General features: G+C 36.8%; 1 protein-coding gene across 1 annotated transcript; it reads left to right on the top strand.

The window, feature by feature from the left end:
• Window positions 1-1,044: 1,044 nt before the first annotated feature.
• Window positions 1,045-7,289, top strand: C4H9orf40 (chromosome 4 C9orf40 homolog). The gene is made up of 2 exons (XM_072959601.1): window positions 1,045-1,637; window positions 5,652-7,289. The coding sequence occupies exons 1-2, from the start codon at window positions 1,197-1,199 to the stop codon at window positions 5,808-5,810; spliced, it is 600 nt and encodes a 199-aa protein (XP_072815702.1). The 5' UTR covers window positions 1,045-1,196; the 3' UTR covers window positions 5,811-7,289.
• Window positions 7,290-25,239: the final 17,950 nt, after the last annotated feature.

The following is a 25,239-nucleotide window of genomic DNA, read 5'->3' as shown; positions in this document are numbered from 1 at the left end:
AAGGGGCATGGTGTAATTAATATATAGGTAGTACCAACCAATTAGAGCACAATGATCTTCCTTGCACACTTCTCTAGATCATAGTAGCGTCTCTCTTCAAAGCACTTATAATTTTTTTCCTCATCTTTTTACTTGGTTACTATCTTTATCAACTAGTTAAATATAAGATAGAGTAGTAAATACACTGTTCTCTCTCCTCACTCACTTTGCTTGCTAAAAGGAGTATCTTAGAATCTCACTGCTGATCACCATGCAAAGCAAGCAGGGTGAAATCTGTGCTTCCCACATAATTTAAGAACCAAATAATTTTCGTTTTCACTTAGAAAAGAGCTGTACTCCAGGCTTGGCTCTTCCATGAGCTATTTTGGATGAGCTGCACATGTCTGCAACTTTATCAATTAATTTTTAATAAAAGATCGAGGAATGTGGTGCCTACTTCACTTTTCACAGCAGCCAGTGCAAACCACGCTATTTTTTATTTATTTGTTTTTGTTTTTTGCTTTTGCTCTGTTTTTACGTGTTGCTTGTTGGCTTTAGATACTTCACTCAGCCCTGACCCCCGCTCAGCAACTTGTCTCGAATAATCCCTTAGCACAGCGCTACAGCCTCTTAACACTGATTTATTAAGTTTGTATAACTTTCTGTTTTAGCCTCCTGGGGACGTCCAGGTGGCCACTGACTCGAGGAAAGGAATACTAACACACACAGTTTAAGCTCCGTCTTTGCGCACGCTTCTCTCCCCGCCCCTGAGGGAAGGTCACGCCCTCCCAGGGCAACTCGACTGGGCCTTTAATAAGCCCGCCTCGGCCTTCCCGCCTCGCGCACTTCCGGCCGCAGGGGCGCTCGGGAGCGCGCCCCACGAGCCTCCACCAACCAGCGGCTCCGCCTGGCCGGCGCGGGTGCGCGCGCGCACATTTGTGCGCAGGTTCGAATCTCCGCCGCTTCGCGGTTGCTCCCCAACGTCCGGCCGCACCTCAGCGGCGGAGAAGCAACGCGCGAGGGCAGGGCCGGGCCGGACCGGCCGCCCCGCCCCTCCCCCCCCCCCCCGCCCTCTGCACCTTCTTGCCACCGCCTAGTCGGGACTCGGTCCTCGCCCTCCCTCGCGCGCTGCGCGCTCCGCCCTCGCCCTACGCCCCCGCAGCTATCGGCGCTCGGCCTCCGACGCTGGGCGGGCTCCGCCCGAGCCTTCGGGGCCCATGGCCAAGCGGCGTGCGGCCGAGCCGCTGACGTTCCACGTGCCTTGGAAGCGGCTCCTGCTCTGCGACTTTCCTGAGGCGCCGCCGCCGCCGCCGCCGCCGCCGCCGCTCTGGATCCCGCCGCCGGGGGCCTCGCATCCCGGGCAGCCCCTCGGCGTCCCGGAGCTGCCTCGAAAGCGTAAAATCGACGCGGGGGCTATGACTGAGCCTTCGGTCTCGCCCAACAAGCGCCGCGACGGCGGGGACACCGGCGCTACGGGCGGCGCGGAGCGTGAGGGCCGCGGCCTAGAGACCGGCGAGCCGCCGCTGCTGCAGCCGCCCGTGAGGCCCCGCGGGCCGGGGGAGGAGCCCCGGGGTGTCCGGCCCCCGAGGGGCGGTGGCGACGACGGGGCGGGGCGCGCAGAGCCCCCACGGGGAGACTGGGGGGCCGCACCGCGCCAGGTAGGGGCCGCTGGTGGGCTGGGCGCTCCGGGGGACGGGGGCGGAGTGAGGGCAGAAGGGGTCACCCTTTTCTAGGCATTTTGCGCCCTGGGAAGGAACCATCGTCCCCCTCTAGACGTGTTCGTCAAGATGCCCCCAAGATGAAAAACGGGTTCCCCGCCGCGGAACTTAAACAGCGACTCTTAGGCGACACACTAAGGGCTCCACAGCCCACCCTTAGCAGTATTTTGGGAGAGTAGGACAGGCTGAGAGCTCTAAGCTAAACTAGGGGGGAACTGACTGTCGGGTGAGGTAGATGCGGCCTTGCTCCTTGAGCACCTGTTAAGTGTAAGCGGGAAGCAGGAGCGTGGGGCACGATGCTGTAGAGCTTGGAGAAGACTCTGGCCTTGAGCCGCGATAAGTTGAGCCCAACGACAGAAGTCAGCGAAAGGTGTATCGTGCCTTCCTTGGTTTAACGATGATTCTTTTTCTGTAATTCGTGGTGAATTTCTTTCTAAAGAGGGTGACCAGTTTGGTGGCCATCACTTGGACGTCCTTTAGGCATGGTACGACTCTTTAGCAGAGAGGAAAGGCCTTCGCGTTTTAAGAAAAGGCTTTAACTCAGTGTTGAATCTGATCCTGTGAAAAAGAGTCGTTGAAAATTAATTTGGTTCTCAGGTAAAGCATGTATGGGTAGGTTCTTTGGAGAGTTCTCGTTCTTTGGGAAATGAGCCTGCCCCATCTCTGCGCATAATATCTGTCTAGATCTGTGCTGTTCAGTGTGGTTTGTGACACAGCTGAACACCTGAAATGTGACTGACTAGTCCCAAATTGAGATGTGCAAGTGTGAAATACACACCGATTTCGAAGATCTCAAAAATTTTTATATTGATTACACGTTGAAATAATTTGAAGATAGGATTGAATTAAATGTATTAACATTTATTTCACCTCTTTTACTTTTTTTAATATGACATTAGAAAATTTTAAATTACGTTTGTGAGTGGCATTATATACTTATTGGACAGCTTTGGTCTAGTCAGGAATTCGAGCTGTGTTTTGGGTTGACTTAACAGGAGCTTTGGGGTTGGAAGAACCAAACGTAGGACTCGGAATTCACAAAATTCTCTTCAGCCACTACCTCGAAGCATCCACCTCGTATTTTTCCGTTGTCTTAAGTATCTTATGCAGAATTTATCAAATACCTTGCCAGTAAAATAATGGGAATTTTATCTTTTTAGTTGGGAAAGATCTTTTTCTGTAATTCTGAGAAATTATCCTTTAGATATAATTATTATGATGAGCATTTCTGGATGAAATTATAAATTGTAGCTATTTCCACCCCCAGTTTTCTTGGAATTTAGAAAACATGAGCCTTATTTAGACTTTTTTTTTCAGACTACTTTTAGATGTTCAAATCAGGTTACTTAAGAGTGAATGATAGCACTTGTGTTTTGAAAGTAAAGTAATTAGAATTTACAATTAAATCATGCACCAATGTGTAAAACCTGAAAAAAACAAAAAACCAAGATGATAGTCATCCAGACCTGTTCCATATGGAGATAAGGACTGTGTAGTTTGAAGACCTGACTATTTTTGGTACCCCACTCATACCTAGGATTGTCTTTCCTGCCAGAATGTATTGACTGCAGTGTGCCACAAACTGTTGAGGGAAATGGAAATGATAGGTAGGCAAAGAGAATTTTTTTAGTGAACTGACACACACATCTGCTTAGAATCTCCTAGACACACCTATATCTTACTCCACAGAGTTGATTACGTCTGTCAGTTCTCTGCTTCCTGTAGTCACTACAAGCCCACAGCAGGGAACAAGCTTGGCTCTAGGGATTCCTTCTTCACCAGGACTAGTCCCCTGTTTTCTTTTCTTTTGGCAGAGGCCCTGGAACTGTCATGTTCCTTTCTTTCATTCTGTTCTTGAACTTCTTCTGTGCAAACTTAAATTTTCTCCAGAGTCCCTCTTTCTTTCCTGCCACCGAAGATGCAGGGTTTTTGTTTGAAGGGTCAAGGGAAGATAGGATATAGCAAAAACATGGAGAAGTTAACCTTTTTCCACTCATGGAGCAAATGTCTCCCTGGTTCCTGTTGCATTCAGAATAGAGCTTAAGTCCCTGCCCTTCCTTGCCCTTGGGATCTCATTTAAGAAAAATTTCCTCAGAGATGTCTTTTCTGTATTGATGCAGTCTAGGCAGAATAGTGGTGCCTCCTTTCTGTCCTAGAACCTCAGAATATTTAATGAGTTTCAGATTTTTTTTTTAAACTGGAGAAGTAAAATAAAACCAGGTATTACTTCAAAAAGTATTCGTGTATTTTCTCATGTTAATGTCACTTACTCTGTCATTCATTACCTTGTCAGTGCTGACCCTTACTGTTAGATGCTTTTAATAGAAGGGAAACCAGAAATGTCTTCTTTTACTAAGAAGAAAGGGATATTGGTTCATAGGCTTCTTGGGATATAATACCTAGCTATATTGGGCAGTTATAGTGCTAAACCATAATTTACACAAGTCTACTTTTTACTGATGAGAAAGCAGACCTAGATCAAGATCAGAGTTAGTGGGTGGTGGAGTTATCATATGAACCCAGGTCTGTCTGGTGGCAGTTTGTACTGTTAGCTACTAGTTACACTGACATCATTACGGGATCTTTTTTGGCCTGTGTTTATAAGTAAGTACTTTGAACAATAAGTTTTTTCCAAAAGGCAGAGAAATTGGTCCTTGTTCTTAACCCTATTTACTTATTAAAATGAAATTTTTCTTGACATTTCTACCCCAGTGTTAAGAAATTCCAAAGAAACTTTCAATTCTCCAAGCCTTAGTGTCTAAGGCGCTGAATGAACTTACTGAGATAAAGTCTTACAGATCTGTGCTTTCCATTAAAGTAACTAGCCACATGTGGCTATTGAGCATTGAAATGTGGCTAGTCTGAATAGTACTGGAAGTATAAAATATCTGCCAGATTTTGAAAACTTAGTGTAATAATAAAAGGAATGTAAAAATCTCATTAATTTTTTAATATTGACTGCATGTTGAAACGGTAATAATTTGACTATATTGGGTGAAGCAAAATTTTAAGATTGATTTCAGCTGTTTTTACTTTTTAAAAAATTTTAAATTACAGATGTAGCTTCCATTGTATTTCTGTTGGATAATGCTGCTATAGCAAATGTGAACGTAAAGCATGAACACAACTTAGTAAACTAAATATAGATATATAGATACCCATCTGGGAATGGTGTTAACCTTCCAAATGGTCATCCTGAAAGCCTGTATATAATTTCAGTGCCACCTCCTTTGCAAAAAGTATTTTTGGGATGCTTTTGAAATTTTGTGCCAATTTTTAACTTTATTGGAACATCAGCTTCATCACTTCATAGTAAACAATTTTATAGCCTTTCAGAGTAAACTGTTGAATTTTTAAGGGGCCAGCACTCACTTGGAATTATAATTTTGGTATATTGATTTAAAAGTCATGTATTGCAAAATAATGATCAGTTTAAGATTTTCTTGCTATTTACCATGTTTTTATTCTAATGCTTTTTAGAAAGTTGTCAAAATATTTTAGCCTATGTAAAGTCAATCTCTTAAAATACCAAACCTCAGGGAAAAGAACAAAAGTAAGTTTTACAATGTGTGTATGTATTTTTTAAATAAATTGTTTTCCTCACTGAAAGGTAAAAAAAAATTTAAGACCGTCTTCAGGCATTACTTTTTGGTTGAAAAATACAAGAAAATCCTGGGAAGAGAAGCTCTTGGAGGAGATTCTTTTAAATTTAAACTACTAACAAGAAATACTTTCACAAATTCATGGATATGAAAATTCACAGATTAGACTGTGTCCATGAAGTACTTTGATTAGGCAGAATTAAAAGTATATTTTTTATTGAAGATGCAAAGTAAAAGACTGCAAAATCTTACGTGAATTTGCTTTTAAGACAGAAAAAAATTTGTTTTGTGGAAAAACTTAACTTTTCTAGACCATTGATGTACTTTCATCTCTCTCTTCTTTTCATCAAAGCTAAATGACGAATTTTGGCAGTATAACACCTTCCAGTACTGGAGGAATCCTTTACCACCTATTGATCTGGCAGACATTGAAGATGTAAATGAAGACAACCTGACAGAAACAACACTTCAGGCCAAGAATGAAGTGGTTGAGATTGACATGGAATCCTGATAGAAGGGGCTGAAGAAATGGGTTTTTCTGAATTTGAGGAGACATCTCTTAAGTGAATTTATGTATTCTTGAGGAAAAAAGCTATTTTCCATACTTAATGTGATACCATTCTCAAACCTGAAAAATGAGGAAAAGTTGTTTTAAAGATAAATGCCTGCAGTCACTGCTGAACCTACCAATAGGGATTTGTCAAGGATATAGTACAGTTATAGGGGAAGTATCTTATGTATTCTTGAAGAAAAATTTATGTTTAGGTTCTGAATTTGAAGATACCAATCTTATAAAAAGGAATTCTGACAGTTATAAAAATAGATGGGAAATATTCAGATGTTCTTGTTGCACCAAAAAGTTAATTTGTGATACATGAAGTGAATATTGTTTTATAATAACTTATTAATAAAAGGCTTTCTAATACATTTTATTGACTCTTCATAGTTGAACAAATAGCTGACTTAAACATCTGTGCAAACTTAAAATGTGGGAGATTCTTTCTGAAAGCTGGTATTGTTTTAAAAGAGCTTTCTAAATGTAGTGAGAATTTCGATTTGGGTAGCATGTTTGCATAACTTCCAATATTTAATGTTTGTTAAACTTGACTTTGGGTAATCAAAAATAAAGAACATTGAGAAATGAGTGGGTGCTTCCCTCCCCCGTTTCCCAGGATAAGAGGAAAGAAGTTATCATATATTTTTTTAAATTTTTTGGTTTTGAATTGCTTTGAGGGCATGATTTTTATTGCTTATTACTTTAGACTTGTTCTCAGTACTGACAGCACTTCAAAAATCTTTGCCTGGGCGCCACTCTTGAGAGGTTGACAGATGTTCTGAGGTGGGCTTTGGGTATAGCTATTTTTTTAAGCACTAATCTTCCTACCATTCCTCAAGTGTGCAGACAGGTTTGAGAACCACTAGATTAATGGCAGTTTTTCCTGTTTAAAGGAGATAACTAATTTGAGCTGAAGCAATGCCTCCTTAATTAGCTTTGTTTTTATTTTGCTCTGTTGATGGCTTTGTTACAACTAAATTATTGTGTTGTTTATTACTATTTCATTGTTAAAGAAATAAAGTAAGCAATTTGTGTTTGAGTTATATGAGTATCAGTAATTAAGTTAATTAACTCTTGTACTGCTTCCAGAATATTGGCTTTGTAATTGACTTAACTCATCCTTGCTTGTATATATTTTGTTGTTGTTTATGACATTAGATCCAAAACTTAGGAAGGATGATAAATGCCAATGAGAGAGAGGAAAAAAACAATGTTTTGTGTGTACTGTAGGATTTAAGTATGAGTTGACATTAATAATATTCTAGAACAGAAGACAAACTGTATAGTATTAGAGTTAAGTCTTTGGAGTCAGGTGTAGTTCAAAGTCTTGTCCTGCCACTTTCTACCTATGTAACATTAAGCAAGTTCTTTTTCATTTCCAAGCCCCAGATTCCTCACTTGTAAATTGAGAAACAATAAATAGTATCTACCTCAGACTATGTTTATTGTCAAGCAGTGTACTAGGTACTTTACTTGCATCAATTTGTTTAATTCTCGTAATCTAATAGGTACAAAATTTTAATTAGAATAAATGTGCTTTCTATATAGTTGCACTTCATTCCACTTTAAATTTCTACTGGAAGTTTAAAGGTAAGCAGTGGGATTGAAGAAATAGCAATCAAAGCAGGCAGGTGGGAGGAAGCAGTTAAAATACTGTGGAAAAAATAAAAGGGTATAATTTCTTCCCCCATTCTATTTGACCTGAGGGTAGGAATGCGTCCATTTTTGTTCAGTGCTCTTCTAAGTGCCCAGAACAGTGCCTGTCACATAGTAGACAGTCAATAAATATTACATGAACAAGTGAATGGGTGTTCTTATCTGTTAATGGGAAGGTCATGCCAGCAATATTAGGCCATTTTTGAAAATGCATATACAAAAGTTTTGTTGTAAAGATCGTAGTAAAACATTGGTAATGTGCTGAATTTACTATATTGTGTAATAATATAAGGACTAAGATGTCTTCCAAATGAACAATAGAAGGTGGTTATTTGACAGATTTCATAGGACACCACATTGCAGTGTCTGAGTGAGATTCAAAGAGTAGCTTGGACAACTCTTTGAAGCATCTGTCAAAAAAAATACTAAAACCATAGGGTAGAGATTCAGGGGAAATATTTGCTGTTAATATGTTAAAAGATTTAATATTTTTATGTAGAGGTATATATTTTAATACAAAGTAAACATACATATGTGTGAAATATGTATAATATAGACATGCAGAATGTGTTGTGTATACGTATATATAGAGAGATTCGAAAAAATTTTGCCTCAAAAAAATTTGTTAATTTAGTAAGGCCCAGATAACTTGGCATTGTGGGGAATTGAGACAAATTAAAAAGTAGGTGTTTCTTTTTTTTTTTTTTTTTACATTGTATACCTGTCACCTAGATTCCCTAATGTAATATCTTACGTTACCACAGTATGGTTATGAAAATGAGGAAATTAACATGAACATAATTCTGTTGTGCTTTCATGAGGACATGGGAAGAGTGACTTCAGACAACTCTTTTAAAGAATATGTGCTTAAAAACCTAAAAAAAAATTGAGATTTCACTGTTGTCTCATCAACATCCTTCTGGCTCAGGATTCAATCCAGGGTCACGTGTTATATATTTAGTTGTCTCTCCTTACTCCCCTTTAATCTAAACAATTCCTCAATTTCTTTGCCTTTCATGACCACAGTACTTTTTGAAGAGTACTGGTTAGTTATTTCATAGGATGGCACTCTATTTCAATTTGATACTTCCCATAATTATGCATTTTTGATAAGAACTCCATAGGTGTGATGTAACCTCAGTGCATCATATCAGGAGGCACTGGATATCAATTTGTCTTGTTATTGGTGATTGTAACTTTGATTACTTGGTTAAGGTGGTGTCTGCCAGGTGTTTCTCTTGTAAAGTTACAATTTCCTCCTTTGTAATTAATAATTATCTTCTGGAAAGTTACTTTGAAAGTATATAAATTTCTCATTCTGACCACAATCTTTAGAACCCATTCATGATTCTTGCCTGAAATACTTACTTCTCTGGTATATCTCAAAAGGTAATTTTCTATTTCCATCATCCCTTGTGTATTTGTTAATTGGAATTTACTGTAAAGGAAGAGCTTTCCTTTCACCCTCGTTTCTGTATTCAATTATTTATTTATATCAATATAGACTAATGAGTATATATTTTGTTCTATGAGTTACAATCTGTTACTATCATTATTCTGTTGCACAAATTATCCCAGATTTAGCCATTGGGAGTTTCTTCGAGTTGGCTCTTGTGCCCTCCCCTTTTTAAATGTATTTTATTATTTATTGTATGAACACTGGTTAATATTGGCAGTATACTTTAGCATTTACAAGGTCCATGAGTGGAAATCAGCTGTGGTAACACTGATTTTGAGCCTTGGTATCCTCAGAAAATGAGGACACTAATCACCTCAGGAGCAGAGTTGGGGTGAAATGACATAGTAGCTGTTGGGGATCTATAGTGGGCAGTAAACACATAGGTCTCTTCCTTTATAGAACTTGAAATGCATATGTTTACTATCTTTATGATAGATAGTTAACTATTAGTGATGTTTCAATACCTTAAGTTGATTAATGCAAACACTAGGAAGATCACTTTTAAAGAATATCATCTATTGAATTATCTGGAGTCCACAGACCTAAACAGTAATGTTACAGCACTTTATATTTCTTGATTGCTGTATCTTGAATGCTTATGATATGACCCTGTGATAGGCAGAGATGGGCTCTGAGATTCCCAGAGCCTGTTGTAATGTCCAGTTATTTGATCAAACACTAGGTGGTATTATGAATACATTTGCAGATATAATTAAAAGTTCAAACCAGTTGACCATTAAGATGGGAGGTTATCTAGGTTGGCATGATCTAATCACACGAGCCCTTTATATATGTGTGGAGAGGTCAGAGACAGAGGAAGTCAGATAGATACAAAAATAGGGAGGGATTCAATATGAGAGTAATTTTCCTTCTGGCTTTGAAGATGGAGGGAGCCATGTGACAAGAACCTGAGAGCAACTGCCAGAGGCTGAGAGTTAGTCCTGATGGCCAACCAGAAAGGAAATATGACCTCAGTCCTACAACCTCAAGGATCTAAATTCAGCCAGCAACCTGAATGAACTTGGAAGTGGATTCTTCCCCAGAGCCTTCAGAAGGAATAGCCTGGCTGGCACCTTGATTTCAGCTTGATGATACTCTCTGAACAGGGAAACTTGCATGTCAAGCTGGACTTCCAACCTACAGAATTGTGAGTTAATAACGTGACAGGGTTTTTTTTTTTTTCCCTAGGCTGTTTAGTTTGTGATAATTTATTACGCAGCAATAGAAAAGTAGTACACATCCCATCACTTTTTAGTACTTCCTTACCTTCTCACACAAGATGTCTGGCATAGACGTTTCTCTTGTAATTTCTCTACCCTAGTCCTGAAATTATTTCTCCACAAAGCCCTGTTTCCTTTACTGGGGAATTATATTTAGAAAGGAAGATCTCAATGCAAGATCTGCTCGTTGGTATTGGGTATCATTGCTTCTAGGTCTCTCAGCTGACAGAAATATAAAATACATGTTTGTATATACAACTATATGTATTTCTATATCTATGTATATTGTATCTATTTCTATATACTTATTTTTGAATGGATTTTTAAATATTTTAAAACACATGAATTCATGCTGATACAGGATTCATTCTAACTTCCCTTCTTTCCTTATCTGTAACTCCTTTCTCCAGCAGTGATAAAACTAGGCTTTATATCCACAGTATATTTATTTGCTCAATCTTCAAATATATTATAACATAGTTGGTAAGCTGCAAATCCATACTTCTGTAAAAAGCAGGCCTGCTAATCAGATTAAATATCTGTATACACTTTTTTTGTTTGTTTAGTCTTTGGATATTCAATTAAAATATTGTTTTCCAAAGTTACCTAGGTTAGTTCTTTTTTCCCATTTCTCCCTTCAAAGTGGTTATTTTATTTATTTGTATGCAGTTGGATTCATTTGTTTCATTTTTACTTCCCATCTATGTTCTTTTAATTTTATAAGTTCTACATAGTTCTACAAGTCAGAACTATACAAAGATGTACAATCAGAAAAATCATTCCCTGTAAATCTTTAACCCCACTCTTATTCCCCTGTTTTTCCTACTTTGTTCCCACTTACCCCTTAAGTAAACAATCTCAGTGATTTCTAGCTTGTTCTGGTGTTTTTATTTTTGCACTAGTGGGCAGATGGACATATGATTTCTTCTTTATATATCTATAGTTCATAGAAATTTATTATAGAACTATGATTCTAATAAATGGGTAATGGACATGCATTCAAATGCAAAAGATAGCTTACAAAAAATATACATGAGGATAAAAAATGAACATTTCTAATCAATTGTAATCCTAAATATTAAATTAGAATATTTTCCTATATAAATTGATGAAAGTTGTAGATACTGCTTTAGTTATAGTAATATCTTTCTTTTTGAAAAGCAGTTGGGAAATATGCTTTAAAAACCTTCTTATAATTTGAACTAGTAATTCTATATCTAAAAATTTATCCTAGACAAATCATTAGAAAACTAAATGCACATTTGTACATCACAGTGTTACTTGTAATTATAAAATATTAGAAATAAATTAAAAATAGCTTTGAAGAGAATGGATGGATAATTAAAATATGTGTAATAGAAGATAATGAAATCGTAAAATGGTCTTATTAAGAGTTTTAATGATAAAGAAAAATGCTTAAAACTAAGTGAGAAAAAAATTAGGACTTTTAAAGCTGATCAAGATAGAGTAAACTCACTACGCTCTCTCTTCCCAACTAATTACATCTAAGAACTCTAGCTAAAATACACCTGTGGTCTCTAAAAACTAAATGAAAGCATTACTGGATTGGAAATGGCAGTCAAGTTTGAATTAAGTTTTCTGGCTTTATTTCTTACTATTTTCCCCAGCTTTGAAACAAGAATGAACACCCAGCAGAACTGTAGTGCCAGCATGGGCAGCCCAAATTCTGAGAGAAGCTTCCTTCTTGGCTAGAAGACCAGGAAAGGAAGCTGCTTTGAGCAGGAGAGAAAATTATGGAGATGAGAGAGCTGGGTAAGTGATCCCGTAATTTTGTATATAAACTGGCACTAGCCTGGATTTATCTCCAAGATACACAGGCATGGTACAGATCAAAAGCTGTTATAGCCAAGACTTTTAAAGCTAAACCACAATATAAACTTCTGCCCGATTTCTTCATTGGTGTCTGAGCGATGCATGCCTGGGACAGGCCCAAAGCAGCATAGCCAAGGATTTGAAAACTGAACTGACCTTAGAACCATGCCCATAGAAGAAGAGACAGAATTTATGGTCTGAACCTAACTGGGTTCAGTGCCTGCTTTAAAAAAAAAAAATGAACATCCTTTAGAGGATTTTAACAAGACCCAGATTCTCACAACATAATATTCAGTACACAATCATTATATAATACCCTTTGTTGTCTTTGGTATAGACTTTGTTTTAACAAAGTTTCTTTTGTTTGATGTGAGTATTGCTACCCTACTCTCTTGTCTTTTCTCTTTGCACGAAATACCTTTTTCCATTATCTTACTTTCAGTCTGTATGTGTTTTTAGCCCTGAAGTGAGCCTTCGTATTGAGGCAGCGTATTGAAGAGTCTTGGTTTTTTTTTTTTTTTTTTTTTTTTTTTCTATCCAGTCAGCCATCCTATGTCTTTTGGTTGGAGCATTTAGTCTGTTGACATTTAGGTAGTTATTGATGGGTGTGTACTTATTGTCATTTTACTACTTGTTTTCTGGTTGTTTTTGTTGTTCTTCTCTGCTCATGTCTTCTTTTTGTTTCCTCCCTTGTGGTTTGATAATTTTCTTCAGTGGAATGGTTATGTTCCTTTCTTTTTAGTTTTTGTTTATCTATTGTAGGTTTTTGACTTGGTTATCATGTGTTTCATATATGTTGATTTATAATTATATATACTTGTTTTATACTGGTAGTCATCTAAACACTTTCTAAAAGATCTACATTTTTACTGCCACCTTTTTGCACTTTTGATGTCATATTTTACATCTTCATGCTTATCCTTTGTTTATTGGAGTTATAATTGCTTTTACAATTTTTTGTCTTTTAATCTACATACTGGCTTAATTAAGTGGTTGATCCTCAGTCCTAGTATATTTGCCTTTCCTGGTGGGGTTTTCCCTTTCCTGTAGGTTCTTACTTCTTTTTCACTAAGAGAAGACCCTTCAACATTTACTTTGGTGTAGGTTTAGTATTGATGAGCTCTTGTAGTTCTTGATTGTCTAGAAAGTTCTTTCTCTCTTTACATTCTAAATGGTAATCACCCTAGGTAGCATAACCTAGGTTGCAGATTTTTACCTTTGAGCAATATAAATATATCATGCCATCTCTTCTAGCCTGTGAAGTTTCTGCAGAGAAATTAGCCAATAGCCTATGGGTGTACCCTTTTATATGACTCTTTGTTTTTCTCTTGTTGTCTTTAAAATTCTCTTTCTATCTTTACTTTTGCCATTTTAATTATGATATGTTTTGGTGTGGATCTGTTTGGGTTCATCTTGTTTGAGATCCTCCATGCTTCCTTGTACCTGGATATCTGTTTCCTTCTTCAGGTTTAGGAAGTTTTCACCTATAATTTTTTCAAATATATTTTTGATCATTCCTCTTCTCCTTCTGGGACCCTTACAGTGTGAATGTTGATACACTTCCTGTTATCTCAACAACTTCTTAAATTGCTTCTATTTTTAAAATTTGTTCGTCTTTTTGCTGTTCTGATGGTGTGATTTCCATCACTGTATCTTCTAGATCACTTATGTATTCTTCCATATCACTTAATCTGTTACTCATTCCTTCTAATGTATTTTTTATTTCAGCTGTTTAATTATTCATTTCTGATTGGATGTTTTTTTTATTTTCTAGTTCTTTGTTAAAATGTTCACTGGTTCACATCAATTTTTTCCCTCTTATTCTGTTATTATTTTTATTACCAATGTTCTGAATTCTTTATCAAGTAAATTATTTATTTCTGTTTCATTTTTTTCCCCAGGGGTTTTCTCTTACTCTTTCAGTTGAAAGTGGTTCCTCTGCCTTTTCATTTTGCTTAACCTTCCCTGCTGCTGTGGACTTAGATGAGACAGTTACCTGCTGTGGTCTTGAAGGGGTGCTCTCATGTGGGAGCATCCCTATATAGACTGTGTGTTTGGTGCCTTCAGTGTGGGAGCTGGGCTTGACGTGGATGCAAGTCATGTCTGTTCTTAGAGTATGCTGGCAACTATCACTTGGTTTTGTGTGGGGCTGGAGATGGAGGGGCTAGAGCTGGCACCAGGTGTAAGGCAGGTCTTCCTCTCTGCTCAGTGGCCATCACTGCCCTGTTGGAGGCAGGGTCTGATCCCAAGTTGCTAGAGCAGAACCCCTGAGGGTTGGGTTGAAGCTGGCCCTGTTCCCTTGAAGTATGTTTTTTTCCCCTCCATGTACTGGGCCCCTGCCTAGAGGGGAGTGCAAGTGTGGCCCGTGTGCAGACATAGGTCTGATGCGCTTCTTGTTCAGGCAACCACAGCTCTGCTCAGACGCAGCCTTAGGTTCAAGTTCCATTTGTCTCTCACAGCTGATCACTGCCCTCAGCATCCTATACCCCCACCCCGAACTCCTTGTTGTGGTCCAGCTCCACGTACTCTCAGCGTGTACTGGGAGGTCAGCTGTGTTGGAGTGGCCACCATCAGGGATCTGTCTTCTGAGATGTGTCTTGAGTAAGCACCAACAGCGGCTGCTCTGTGTCCCACAGTTGGGTCTTTTCCCTGGTTGTGTGCGCCCCAGATCCAGTGCTGTGCTGTGGCTAGGAGTGAGTGCTCTACTTGAGCTGGGGCGCACAATGAGGTGGTCATGGAAAAACTGGCAGCCACTAGAGCAGACCGCTCTCTGCCCTGCCTCATGAATGAGCCAGTGCATGCATGCTCCTCACAAGCAGAGTCTAGGCTTCCCACAGCCGTTCTGTTTTTCTCCGAGGTCCTCGAACTGGCCAAGGGGGCTTCTCTCTTGCATATGGAACCCCAGAATTGGGGTTCCCAATCTGTGGCTCAAACCACTCATTCCTTGGGGAGGGTATCTACCCGTGTTATTTTCCTTTTCCTCTGAGTCCTCTCTCAGGGGCACAGGTCTCAACCCAATCAATTTTCTTCCCTTACTACCTGATTATATGTGTATCTTTCTTGCAGTCTTGGTTGTACAGGAGTTCTTCTGCCAGTTTCCAGTTAGTTTTCAGTTGGGATTATTCAAAGTATAGATATATATTGGATGTGTTCATGGGGGAAGGTGAGTTCCATGTCCTCTTACTGCACCATCTTGATCCCTTCCTCCAAATTTTCAATGATTTTAAAGTAGTTATTAAAACTCTGCTTCATGAATAAAATGAACTTAATGAAAATATGAAATTTCTCAAAAGAGAAATATAAACTGTAAGAAAAGAAACAAGTGGAGATTTTAGAAGTGAAAAGTAAAATATCTGAAATAAAAGATTCAGTAAATATGCTAAGTAACAGAATGGAGATGATAGCAGAATCAGTGAACTTGGGTGTAGATCAATAGATATTCTCCAGTCTGAAAAGCAAAGAGAAAAAAAGATGAAAAAAATAAACAGAACCTCTGCAACATGTATGTAACAAAACACATAATATATTTGTGCCATTGGAGTCCCAGATTATGAACAACTTTATTTCTGTAAGTTTGATAAGTTTGATGAAGTGGACCAATTTCTTCAAAGTCATAATCTACCATGGTTCAGTCAAGAGGAAGTAGATAACCTGAATAGTCCTATATCTATTAAAGAAATTAAACTCCTAGTTAATTCTTTAAAAGTTTAGACTTACATGGTTTCACTGGACCAGTTAAGGAAGAAATAATTTAATCTCTTTCAGAAAAATAAAAGAGGAGAGAACACTTTTCAGTTCATTTTATGAGGCCAGTATTACCCTGATATGAAATCCAGACAATTACCAAAAAAATCCACAGATCAAAAGAAGTAATAATTAAAAAATCTACAGGTCAATACCCCTCATAAACCTAAACACAAAAATTCTCTAGAAAATATTCACAAATAAATCTAAGGATATATTAAAAGGATAATATACAAAGTGATAGAAATAGATGTCCCCCTCTAATTTTCTAGAAAACGTTGAACAGATATAAATGTTGTTCTTTTGTCCTCATAATAAGCTAATTCTGTTTTTGGTTTGTCTGTTTTGTTTTGGTTTTGTTTTTCAGTCCAAGGTAGAATGATGTTGTAGTCATTATTACTCCTGAATATTTTATTTGAGTTTTCTAAGGCTTAATGAGTCTTCTGAACACCTGGAATTTTTAAAATAGTATTGCTCTTCATATAAATAGCCCAATATTTTTAATCAACTATTTAGAATATGTTGGCTTGACCTTTAGATGAAAAGCGGTAGTTATCAGAATTACAAAGGGCATTACTACATAATTCTGTAATGCATATTAAAATTTGAAGATAATATTTTAATTTTTTAATATGATAGGTTTTCTGACTTGAGCTTGTAGAACTGCAGGTGCAAAAGTGTGGGTGTGTTCAGTAATATCTAATAGAATTCCAACTCTAAGGGTTACAGGCATTATTTGATCACTGTCTTTCATTGTTAAAGAAGCAGCCATAAAGTCTTGTAGGCAAAACTGTTAACCCAGTTCATGACTCTCTAACTGTTCATAGCTAAATCTAGCAATTAATTTTAAAAAATATTATTTTTCTGTTTATATAAGTTAAATGTGCCCATTTTGGAACTTCATGAAGATACAGAAAAAACCAGAATGTCCATGATCACTATTTTATTTCAAAAATTTTCTGGATAGTCTAGCTAATGATTAAGAAGCTAAAATAATAAGTTAAATATGGAGAAGAAAAGAGAAAATAATCGCTATGTAGATTTTTAAAATATTATACCTGGAAAACTCAAATAGATGTTTTATTAGGGATTGTTCTTCAACTTTATACTTTGTTAATTAATTAATACAGTCATATGTCTCCTGCATGATTGGGCAGCAGCCATCTTGTAACCATGAAGTTGGAAATCATATACTAAAGGTGGCAAAACAGAAAGATTGAAGGAGTATGGTTCCTCAGAATCCTTGGAAGTTTGCACCAGCCCTGGAGTCAGACTTCCCAACTTCTTATGTGCATCAAATTCCTTCCTTCCTTAGGCTGCCAATGAATTTTCCATTATTTATAGCCCAATGTAATCCCATCAGATAAGACTTTTTCTACTGTGTTTACCTGTATTTCCAGAGCCTAGAAGAATGCTGATACATAACAGGCATTTTTAAATTCATCTTGCCTGAATTTAATTAACATTTTCAGTGTCAGACTCAAAATTTTTATCAACTCAGGGAAATTTGTATAGTTTTTAAAAATTGTTTACTTAGTTTTTAATCTTCATTTCATCTTTTTCACTCATGGAATAACTTGTTTGCAGTAAATGCTCAAATCTGTCTTCCAAATCACTTATCTTTTCCTTCACAGTTTCCATTTCTTTTTCTCTGCATTTGAGATATTTCTTCCAGTTAATATTTCTATAAATTTGATTCTCAGTAGCTACCAGACAAGTCATCTATTGAATTTGTTTTTTAAAAGTCAGCTTTGATTTTTATCAAAATATGCATGTTTTTAAACATAAAATACTTTTACAAAGTTTATACTAACACTCTCCATCAGCTGATTATTTTGTATTATAGCTCCATACGCCTAAATAACATGCTTTTATTGTTATTTCTTGGTTAGCTTTAGGTATTATGTTTTGACCCCTCACACAGAAGCTGACAATTTAACTTTTACTGCTCCCACTGTACATAAACAGACATTTCCCCATAAAGATATATTATAACCTTGGTTAATTCAGTATTCAGGACTTACAGTATTATCACTATGTAAATACTATTCACAGGTGAGGTATGTAGTACACTATGATTACTTTATCTTATCTGCCCAGAAAAGAAAAATACAGTATACTATGATCATTCTTTTATGGGAATTAATAATTGCTTTTTATCACTTGCTTAGTTTTCTATGTATTTACTAGTATTTTTAAACCAACCTCTCCTCAAATCTGTAAATTGTTTTCAGTATGTTCTAGGAATTTAATTATTTACAATTTATTGAGGAAATTTTCTCCACGTTCTTCAGGCCTGTTCAGTTCTGTATGGTTACTCTTGGGCCTGCTGTACTGCTGTCATCTTGGGCTTTCCTTTCTCTTTATCCTGTGGATTCTCTTCACTTTTCCTTGTATTGGAGTCTCTGTTTCCTGAACACTAAACTCTCCTAGTCTTGATTTATTCCTTTGTTTTCAGGGAGCGAATCCTTCAGTAAATTCTTAAGAAGGGGAACATGGGAAAAATTTTGGAGGTATCTTTAACACCTGAAAATATCATATTTTAACCCTACATTTTGTAGTCTAACTGGATTTACTATTCTAGATTGGAAATAATCTTTCCTCAAAAATTTGAAGCAATTGGGCCATTGTTTTTTAGCTTCTGATGTTGCTGTTGAGATGTCCAATGCTCTTCTGATTCTTCAGTTTTTGAACATTTTTCTATTGAAAGCTTGTAGTAGCTTTTATTTGTTGCCACTATTATAAAATTTCACAACAGTTATTGAGCACTTTGTGTTGGGTGCTCAATAAACTCATTGAATCTGGAAATTTAGGTTCTCGTATTCTAGGTAATTTTTAAAACATATTCTTTAACAATATCCATTTCTGGTTTTTCTCTTCTATTCTGGACTTCTTGGGCCAGTGTGTTAATTTTCTTAACTTTTCCATCATATTTTTTTACATCATTGTCTCTTTGTCCTACTTTCTGGAATTTTTTTTTTCAATGTTACCGTTCAACCATCCTGTAGACCTTTTTCATTTCTGCTACCACACTTTTAATTTTTTATAGCTTTTGTTTGTTCTCAGAATATTCCCTTTAAAATAACAATCCTCTCATGGATGCAATATGTTCCTAACTGTGTAAGTACACAGTTTCTTTTTCTCCTTTTCCTTTTTTTTTTTAACTTTTTATTGAGTTATAGTTATTTTACAACGTTGTGTCAAATTCCAGTGTAGAGCACAATTTTTCAGTTATACGTGAACATACATATATTTGTTGTCACTTTTTTTTTTGCTGTGAGCTACCATCCTTTTACTTCTATTAAATGTTTTTAAAAATATCCAGTAGCCTTTGGCTATTTGTTCATATTTAAGATTTACGAAAAGCTTGTTAAGGTCTGTCAACTGGGGCCTTAATTATAGACTGGTCTTGCTAGTAGGCCTTTTTGGGGGAACTTCTAATATTAATCCTTTTAGGTATATTCTTCCTGTTAGACTTTCCAGAGAAGAATCTTCAACATCCTGTCTGGAGGGGAACTGCTGATTGGATGTGCTCTGATTGTCAAGTAAAGAGAAGACCAGTGCTCTACTCATTTATTACATGCAATTTTGATTAATTTCTCTACCTCAATTTTCCTCAGTGTTTCCTAGTCTAAAGACTGTTTTCTCTTTTCCTAAGGAAACATCTTTTATTGAAATATAACATACTAAGAGAAAGTACACCCATAAATGTAGAATTCATTGAATTCTTACACAGTAAACATACCTGTGTAAGCAACTCTCAGAGATACAAAACGTAATCAGCATCTCAGATGATTACTTTGTGCATCTTTCCACTCATTCTTCTACCGTCAAAAGTAACTAGTATTATGAGTTTTATCACTCCAGATTAGTTTTTGCCTTTTGTTAAATGAACACACACGTTAAACAAACACACACACAAATATATGTAATTTCCCTTTTTGTTGGCTTCTTTTACTTAACGTTATGTTATCTAGATTTACCCATGTTATAACGCATAGCTGTTTATTTTCATGGCTTCATAGAATTCCACTGTATGAATTTACCATAATTTATTTTTTCACTTTACTACTGATGGACAGTTGAGTTAGAAACAAAGAATAATGGTTCTATATTTCAAGCACTGTGTTTTTTAAACTTTATTAAGGAATAATTGAGAAGTATAATTGTATATATTTAAAGTATGTAACATGATTTGGTATACATATATAGTAGAATAATTACCAAGATCAAAGTAATTAACATATCCATCACCTGACATAGTTAATACAGGTAAATCTTTTTTGTGTGTGTGGTAATGGTAAGAATAATTAAGATCTACATCAGCAACTTTTAAGTGTATAGTATATTAATAACTATGATCACCATGCTGTACATTAGGACCTTGTACTTATTCTTCTTAGAACTGAAAATGTGTGCCCTTTGACCTACATTGCCACATTTTCATCTCCCTCGAGTCCGGGGCAACCATTCTATTCTCTGTTCCTATGAATTGGTCAAGCACTATATTAAACACTTTACATGTCCTATCCTCATAATAATCCTGGGTATGGACTATCATTCATTCATTTAACAAATATTTATTTATATACCTATTATGTTCCAGGCAGTTTTCTAAGTGTTGTGGAATCAACTAAAAGAAACAGACAGAAATCTATGAATAGTTAAATGAAGCAGATAAGAATCTATGCCTTTCTAGAGCTTACATCCTACAAGCAAAACATTTAGTATATTAATATTGACAAATGTTACTGAAAAAAAATAGAGCAAGGAAGGGGATGTAAGGAGCTGGTGATGAAAGAGGAATGTTCTCAATTTTAGATAGTGGGCTAAGGAAGATACTACTGAAAGAATGACCTTTGAGTTCAAGCTTGAAGGAAGCAATGGAGTAAGATGTGCAACAATCCGGAGGAAGAGCAATCTAAGCAGAAGAAAAGGCAAGAGCAAAAGCCTAGATGAAGGGGCTTCTTGCTGTTCTAAAAACAAGGAAAGCAGAGTGGTTCGAGTGGAGTGAGCAAGAAGGAGACAGCAGGGAAATGCAGTCAGGGAGGCAAAAGGTGGGTCAGAGCATGTTGGTTTTGTAGGCCATTGTAAGGATTTTCTTTTTGCCTGAGTGAGAGGAAAGGTGTCGAAGTCTTTCATCAGAGAAGGGACACGATTGAGGGACATGAAATTGTTCTGTCTGCTTTACTGAAAATAGACTGAATGGGGCAAGGTTGAGGGCAGGGTGGCCTGTTATTAGCTATTAATCTCCCTATTTGATAAATGAGGAGAATGTGACTTAGACACGACCAAGGTCATAAACCCTCAACACGTGGCCCATGGACCAGCAATGTCAACATCATCTGGTACCAAGAAATGCAGATTCTCAGGCCTCATTCCAGACCTAGAGTGGAAGAGCCCTGGGTGATTCGTGTTCACATTAAAGTCTGAGAAACTCTCATCTAAACTATGAAATACTTGAAGCTTATTGATCACAGGAGGATATTATTGAAGTGGTGCTCTGAGGAAATTTTCTTTGGTAGTAAATATATGGAGAAGAAAGAAGGCTACCAACTAGGAGGAAATTACAATAACCCAGACGTTTTGCACTGAATGGCTGAAGTAGGATGATGACAGTAGGAATGAGAGAGACAAGTTTTAAAAGGAAGGAATGGAGGCAAGAGTTTTTTTAATGATGGAAAGAAAACCATAAAACTTAGGCAATGAGTATACACTAGTGAGTGGGAAGGGACTCTAAGACAGAGAGAGAGTTAGATAAAACATGACACTAAAGTTTCAGACCTTGGTATAAGAGACAATAATTGGACCATTGCTAGAAGTAGAGAAGTGAAAATGGGAATTGTGAGAATGAGGGAAAGGCTAGTACAGAATTGTTAAACTGAACTTGGTGATGGCTTCCAGTGTTCATCATGTAGTCAGGAATCTCAGGCTGGAGAAAACTTGGGGCTGATTTTAGAGTCATTTGCCTGCAGGTGCCCTTTGAAGCAACAGGAGTAATTGAGATACTGAGGGAAAAGGCAGAAAGCAGACTATGGCTACATACCTAAGACCACTGCCTCATTAAAGCTATAGAAAAGGTACGTGGAAGAAGAAGGGCAGTCAGAGATGTGGGGAAGAGTGTGGCATCTCTAAAACCAAGGATGGGGAGGGAGTTTGTAGTTGGCCACATGTCTTGGTGGTTAGGAGAAATCAAGGAAGATGAATCTTAGCAAAAGTCAAATCAAACTATTGAGATATATATATATATATATGAATTATTTTTCAAGAATGAAAGCCAGAGGCTTATAGAGAGTAGGTGGTCAGGAAACATGATTCTTATCCTTATAAATTTCCCAACCACTAGAAAGGTAGACAAAATAACGCCATTAAGTAATTATCTGAGAGCATACACTTGACAACTGCACAGTTATGATTCATATTAGTTTTTTCAGAGGGTAAATCATCAACATATTATACAGATATGTGCAGGGTTCTAATATTTGCAAAGCTCTAAGTGAAAGCCAAATTTGAGACAAGAAGTATTCCTATTTGGTCTTTTTGCAAAGCCTTATTAGAATTTTCTTTGTCACATTTTTCTGACCTGTCACAATTTTGCAATAGATCTTATTTTTTAATTGCTGGCCACTTAGTGTAAGAGACTTTTTTTTCTTAGCTTGTCTTTGCTGCTTATCAAGTGTTACTCCCCCTGTTACTCCATTGTTACAGAGTACTAATGGTTCTATGAAACAATTCTCCTTGTGCAAATGACCATGAAGTGACCAAGAATTATGGCCTCATTGGGCCAAGTGTCACTCAGTGATGCCAAGTCAAAAGAATGCTTTGAGCTGCCTGTGCCTTTGTAAATGTCACTCATGTGTTAACATTCTATCAGAATCACAGTCAATAGATTTTACTTACTCTAAGTAAATGTTTGACAGTGTTTCAGTCAGTGTCTTCTAAAGATTAAATATACCAAAATACATCTTCCTTTTATAAAAGAAACCCTGAAAATGTCATTGAAAATATGAAACAAGCATGAATATTAAACTGTTTACAATTGCACCTTTTTCTGTGAAGCCAGAAAAATGTTTATTATTGTCTACTCCATCCCCTTGCAGTGATGAAGACTGTAGATTGGTGTCTGTTTCTGTGCCATACCATACTGTTTTGATTACTGTAGCTTCACAGTATATCCTAAAGTCTGGGTGCACGAGACCTCCAGCTTCATTCTTTTTTTCTCAAGATTGCTTAGATAACTTGGGATCTTTTGTCATTCTATCTGAATTTTAGGATTGTTTGTTCTAGTTCTGTGAAAAATGTCCTGGGTAATTTGAAAGGGTTGCATTAAATCTGTAGATTGCTTTGTGTAGTATGGGTATTTTAACAATATTAATTTTTCCAGTCCATGAACATGGCATATCTTTCCATTTCTTTGTATCATTTTCAGTTTCCTCCATCAATGTCTTACTGTTTTCAGAGTATAGGTCTTTCATGTCCTTGATTAAGTTTATTCCTCAGTCCTTGCCTGTAATAACAGTTTTACTTCTTCTCTTGCAATTTGGGTGCTTTTATTTCTTCTTCTTATCTGATTATTGTAGTTAGGACTTCCAATACTATGTTAAGTACAAGTGGCAAGAGTGGGCATCCTTATCTTTTTCTTGATTTTAGGGGAAAAGCTTTCAGCATTTTACTATTGACTATGATGTTAGCTGTGGGTTTTCATAAATGGCCTTTATTAGGTTGAGATATGTTCCCTCTATACCTACTTTCATGAGAGTTTAAATCATGAATGGATGTTGAATTTTGTCAAGTGGTTTTTTGTGTGTCTATTGAGATGATCATGTGATTTTTATCCTTCCTTTTGTTAATGTGGTGTATCACATTGATTGACTTGTAGATATTAAATCATCCTTACATTCCTGGAATAAATTTCACTTGAACATGGTATATGATCCTTTTTATATATGGTTGAATTTGGTTTGCTAATATTTTGTTAACGATTTTTGCATCTATATTCATCAGAGATGTTAACCGATAATATTTGTTTCTTGTAGTCTCTTTGTCTGGTTTTCATATCAGGGTGATGGTGGCCTCATAGAATGAATTTGGGCATATTTCCTCCTCTGCAATTTTTTGGTATAGTTTGAGAAGAATAGGTAATAGCTCTTCTTTATATGCTTGGTAGAATTCCCCTGTGAAGTCATCTGGTCCTGGAGTTTTGCTTGCTGGGAGGTTTTTTTTACTTTCTTTTTTTTTTTTTTTTCATTACAAATTCAGTTTTACTAGTAGTGATCAGTCTATTCAGATGGTCTGTTTCTTCCTGATTCAGTCCTGGAAGATTATATGTTTCTAGAAATTTACCCATTTCTTCTAGGTGGTTTAATTTGTTGGTATGTAACTTATAGTAGTATTCTTATAATTTTTTAATCTCGGTGACATTGGTTGATTTCTTCTCTTTCATTTCTTATTTTGTTTATTTTGGTCCTTTCTCTTTTGAGACTACATATTTTTAATACTTCTCTGGGGTGGTGGTTCTTGTTCTTTTCTGTGTGTGTTGTTGACTCATTCAGTTAAGGATCTGATGAACCCTAACAGTGTTTTTCCTAGAAGAATAAACACAATCATAAATTTTACATACAATCTAAGGTGTTCACAGAACCCCTGGTTCCCTTAAAATCTATGTTAAGAACTTCAGTTCTGGAATATTTAGAATTTTGTTTGTTTGCTTTTTTTTAATATGTGTGTGAACATCATCCTTTTGAACAACTGAATAATAATGACAAATGATTATTCAGTGCCTTCTATGATCCAGGCAATGTTAAAATTATAAACAGTGAAGATGTCTTAAGACTTGTATGTGAGGGGCCGGGGGAGGGGAAATTTTTCTCCAACTTCCTAATTGTTTCTTGTAGACAAACAAAATGAAGTGAGGGTGTGGTAGTTAGGACTGAAAAGTGCTCAGCATTTTAGGCATGCAAAGAATATTTAAAACTCACTCAGAGCATGTGTTAAATTACAGAGGCAAAAGCAACATAAAGGTTCAGAGAGAAAAACTAGTTGAATTTATTTGGAATCGTTTTACAGCATTGAAACAGTTCAGATGTGCCTTCTTTGGTGGTGGTGGTGCAGTTGAGTTCCTAAAAGAAATTGGCAATTCGTGGAAAATCCCCCAGGAAGGGTTATATGAACTCTGAGTCATCAATTTACATCTAAATCAGCAATCTAAGGCTATGAAGAAAATGAAGTTTATAGCCTAATAAACACAACAGACAATCAGCTCTTGAGCTCTATTCAGGACTATATTTTAGACCTGGTTTGACTTTCCTAGGCCATTTGACAGGAAATGCACCATCTACTTTGCCCTGTTGGTGGAGTGAAATTCCACATAAGAGCAGCCATGTGTTTGCAGTATCATCTCAGGCTCCTGTTCACAAAATACTGCACAGAAGTTTATCTAAATAAATCTCTGCCATTTCTTTTTCATATCTGG

The sequence above is a fragment of the Vicugna pacos genome, chromosome 4 (assembly GCF_048564905.1).
Source record: "Vicugna pacos chromosome 4, VicPac4, whole genome shotgun sequence".
Lineage (NCBI taxonomy): Eukaryota > Metazoa > Chordata > Mammalia > Artiodactyla > Camelidae > Vicugna > Vicugna pacos.
This window is presented reverse-complemented; position numbering and strand designations above follow the sequence as displayed.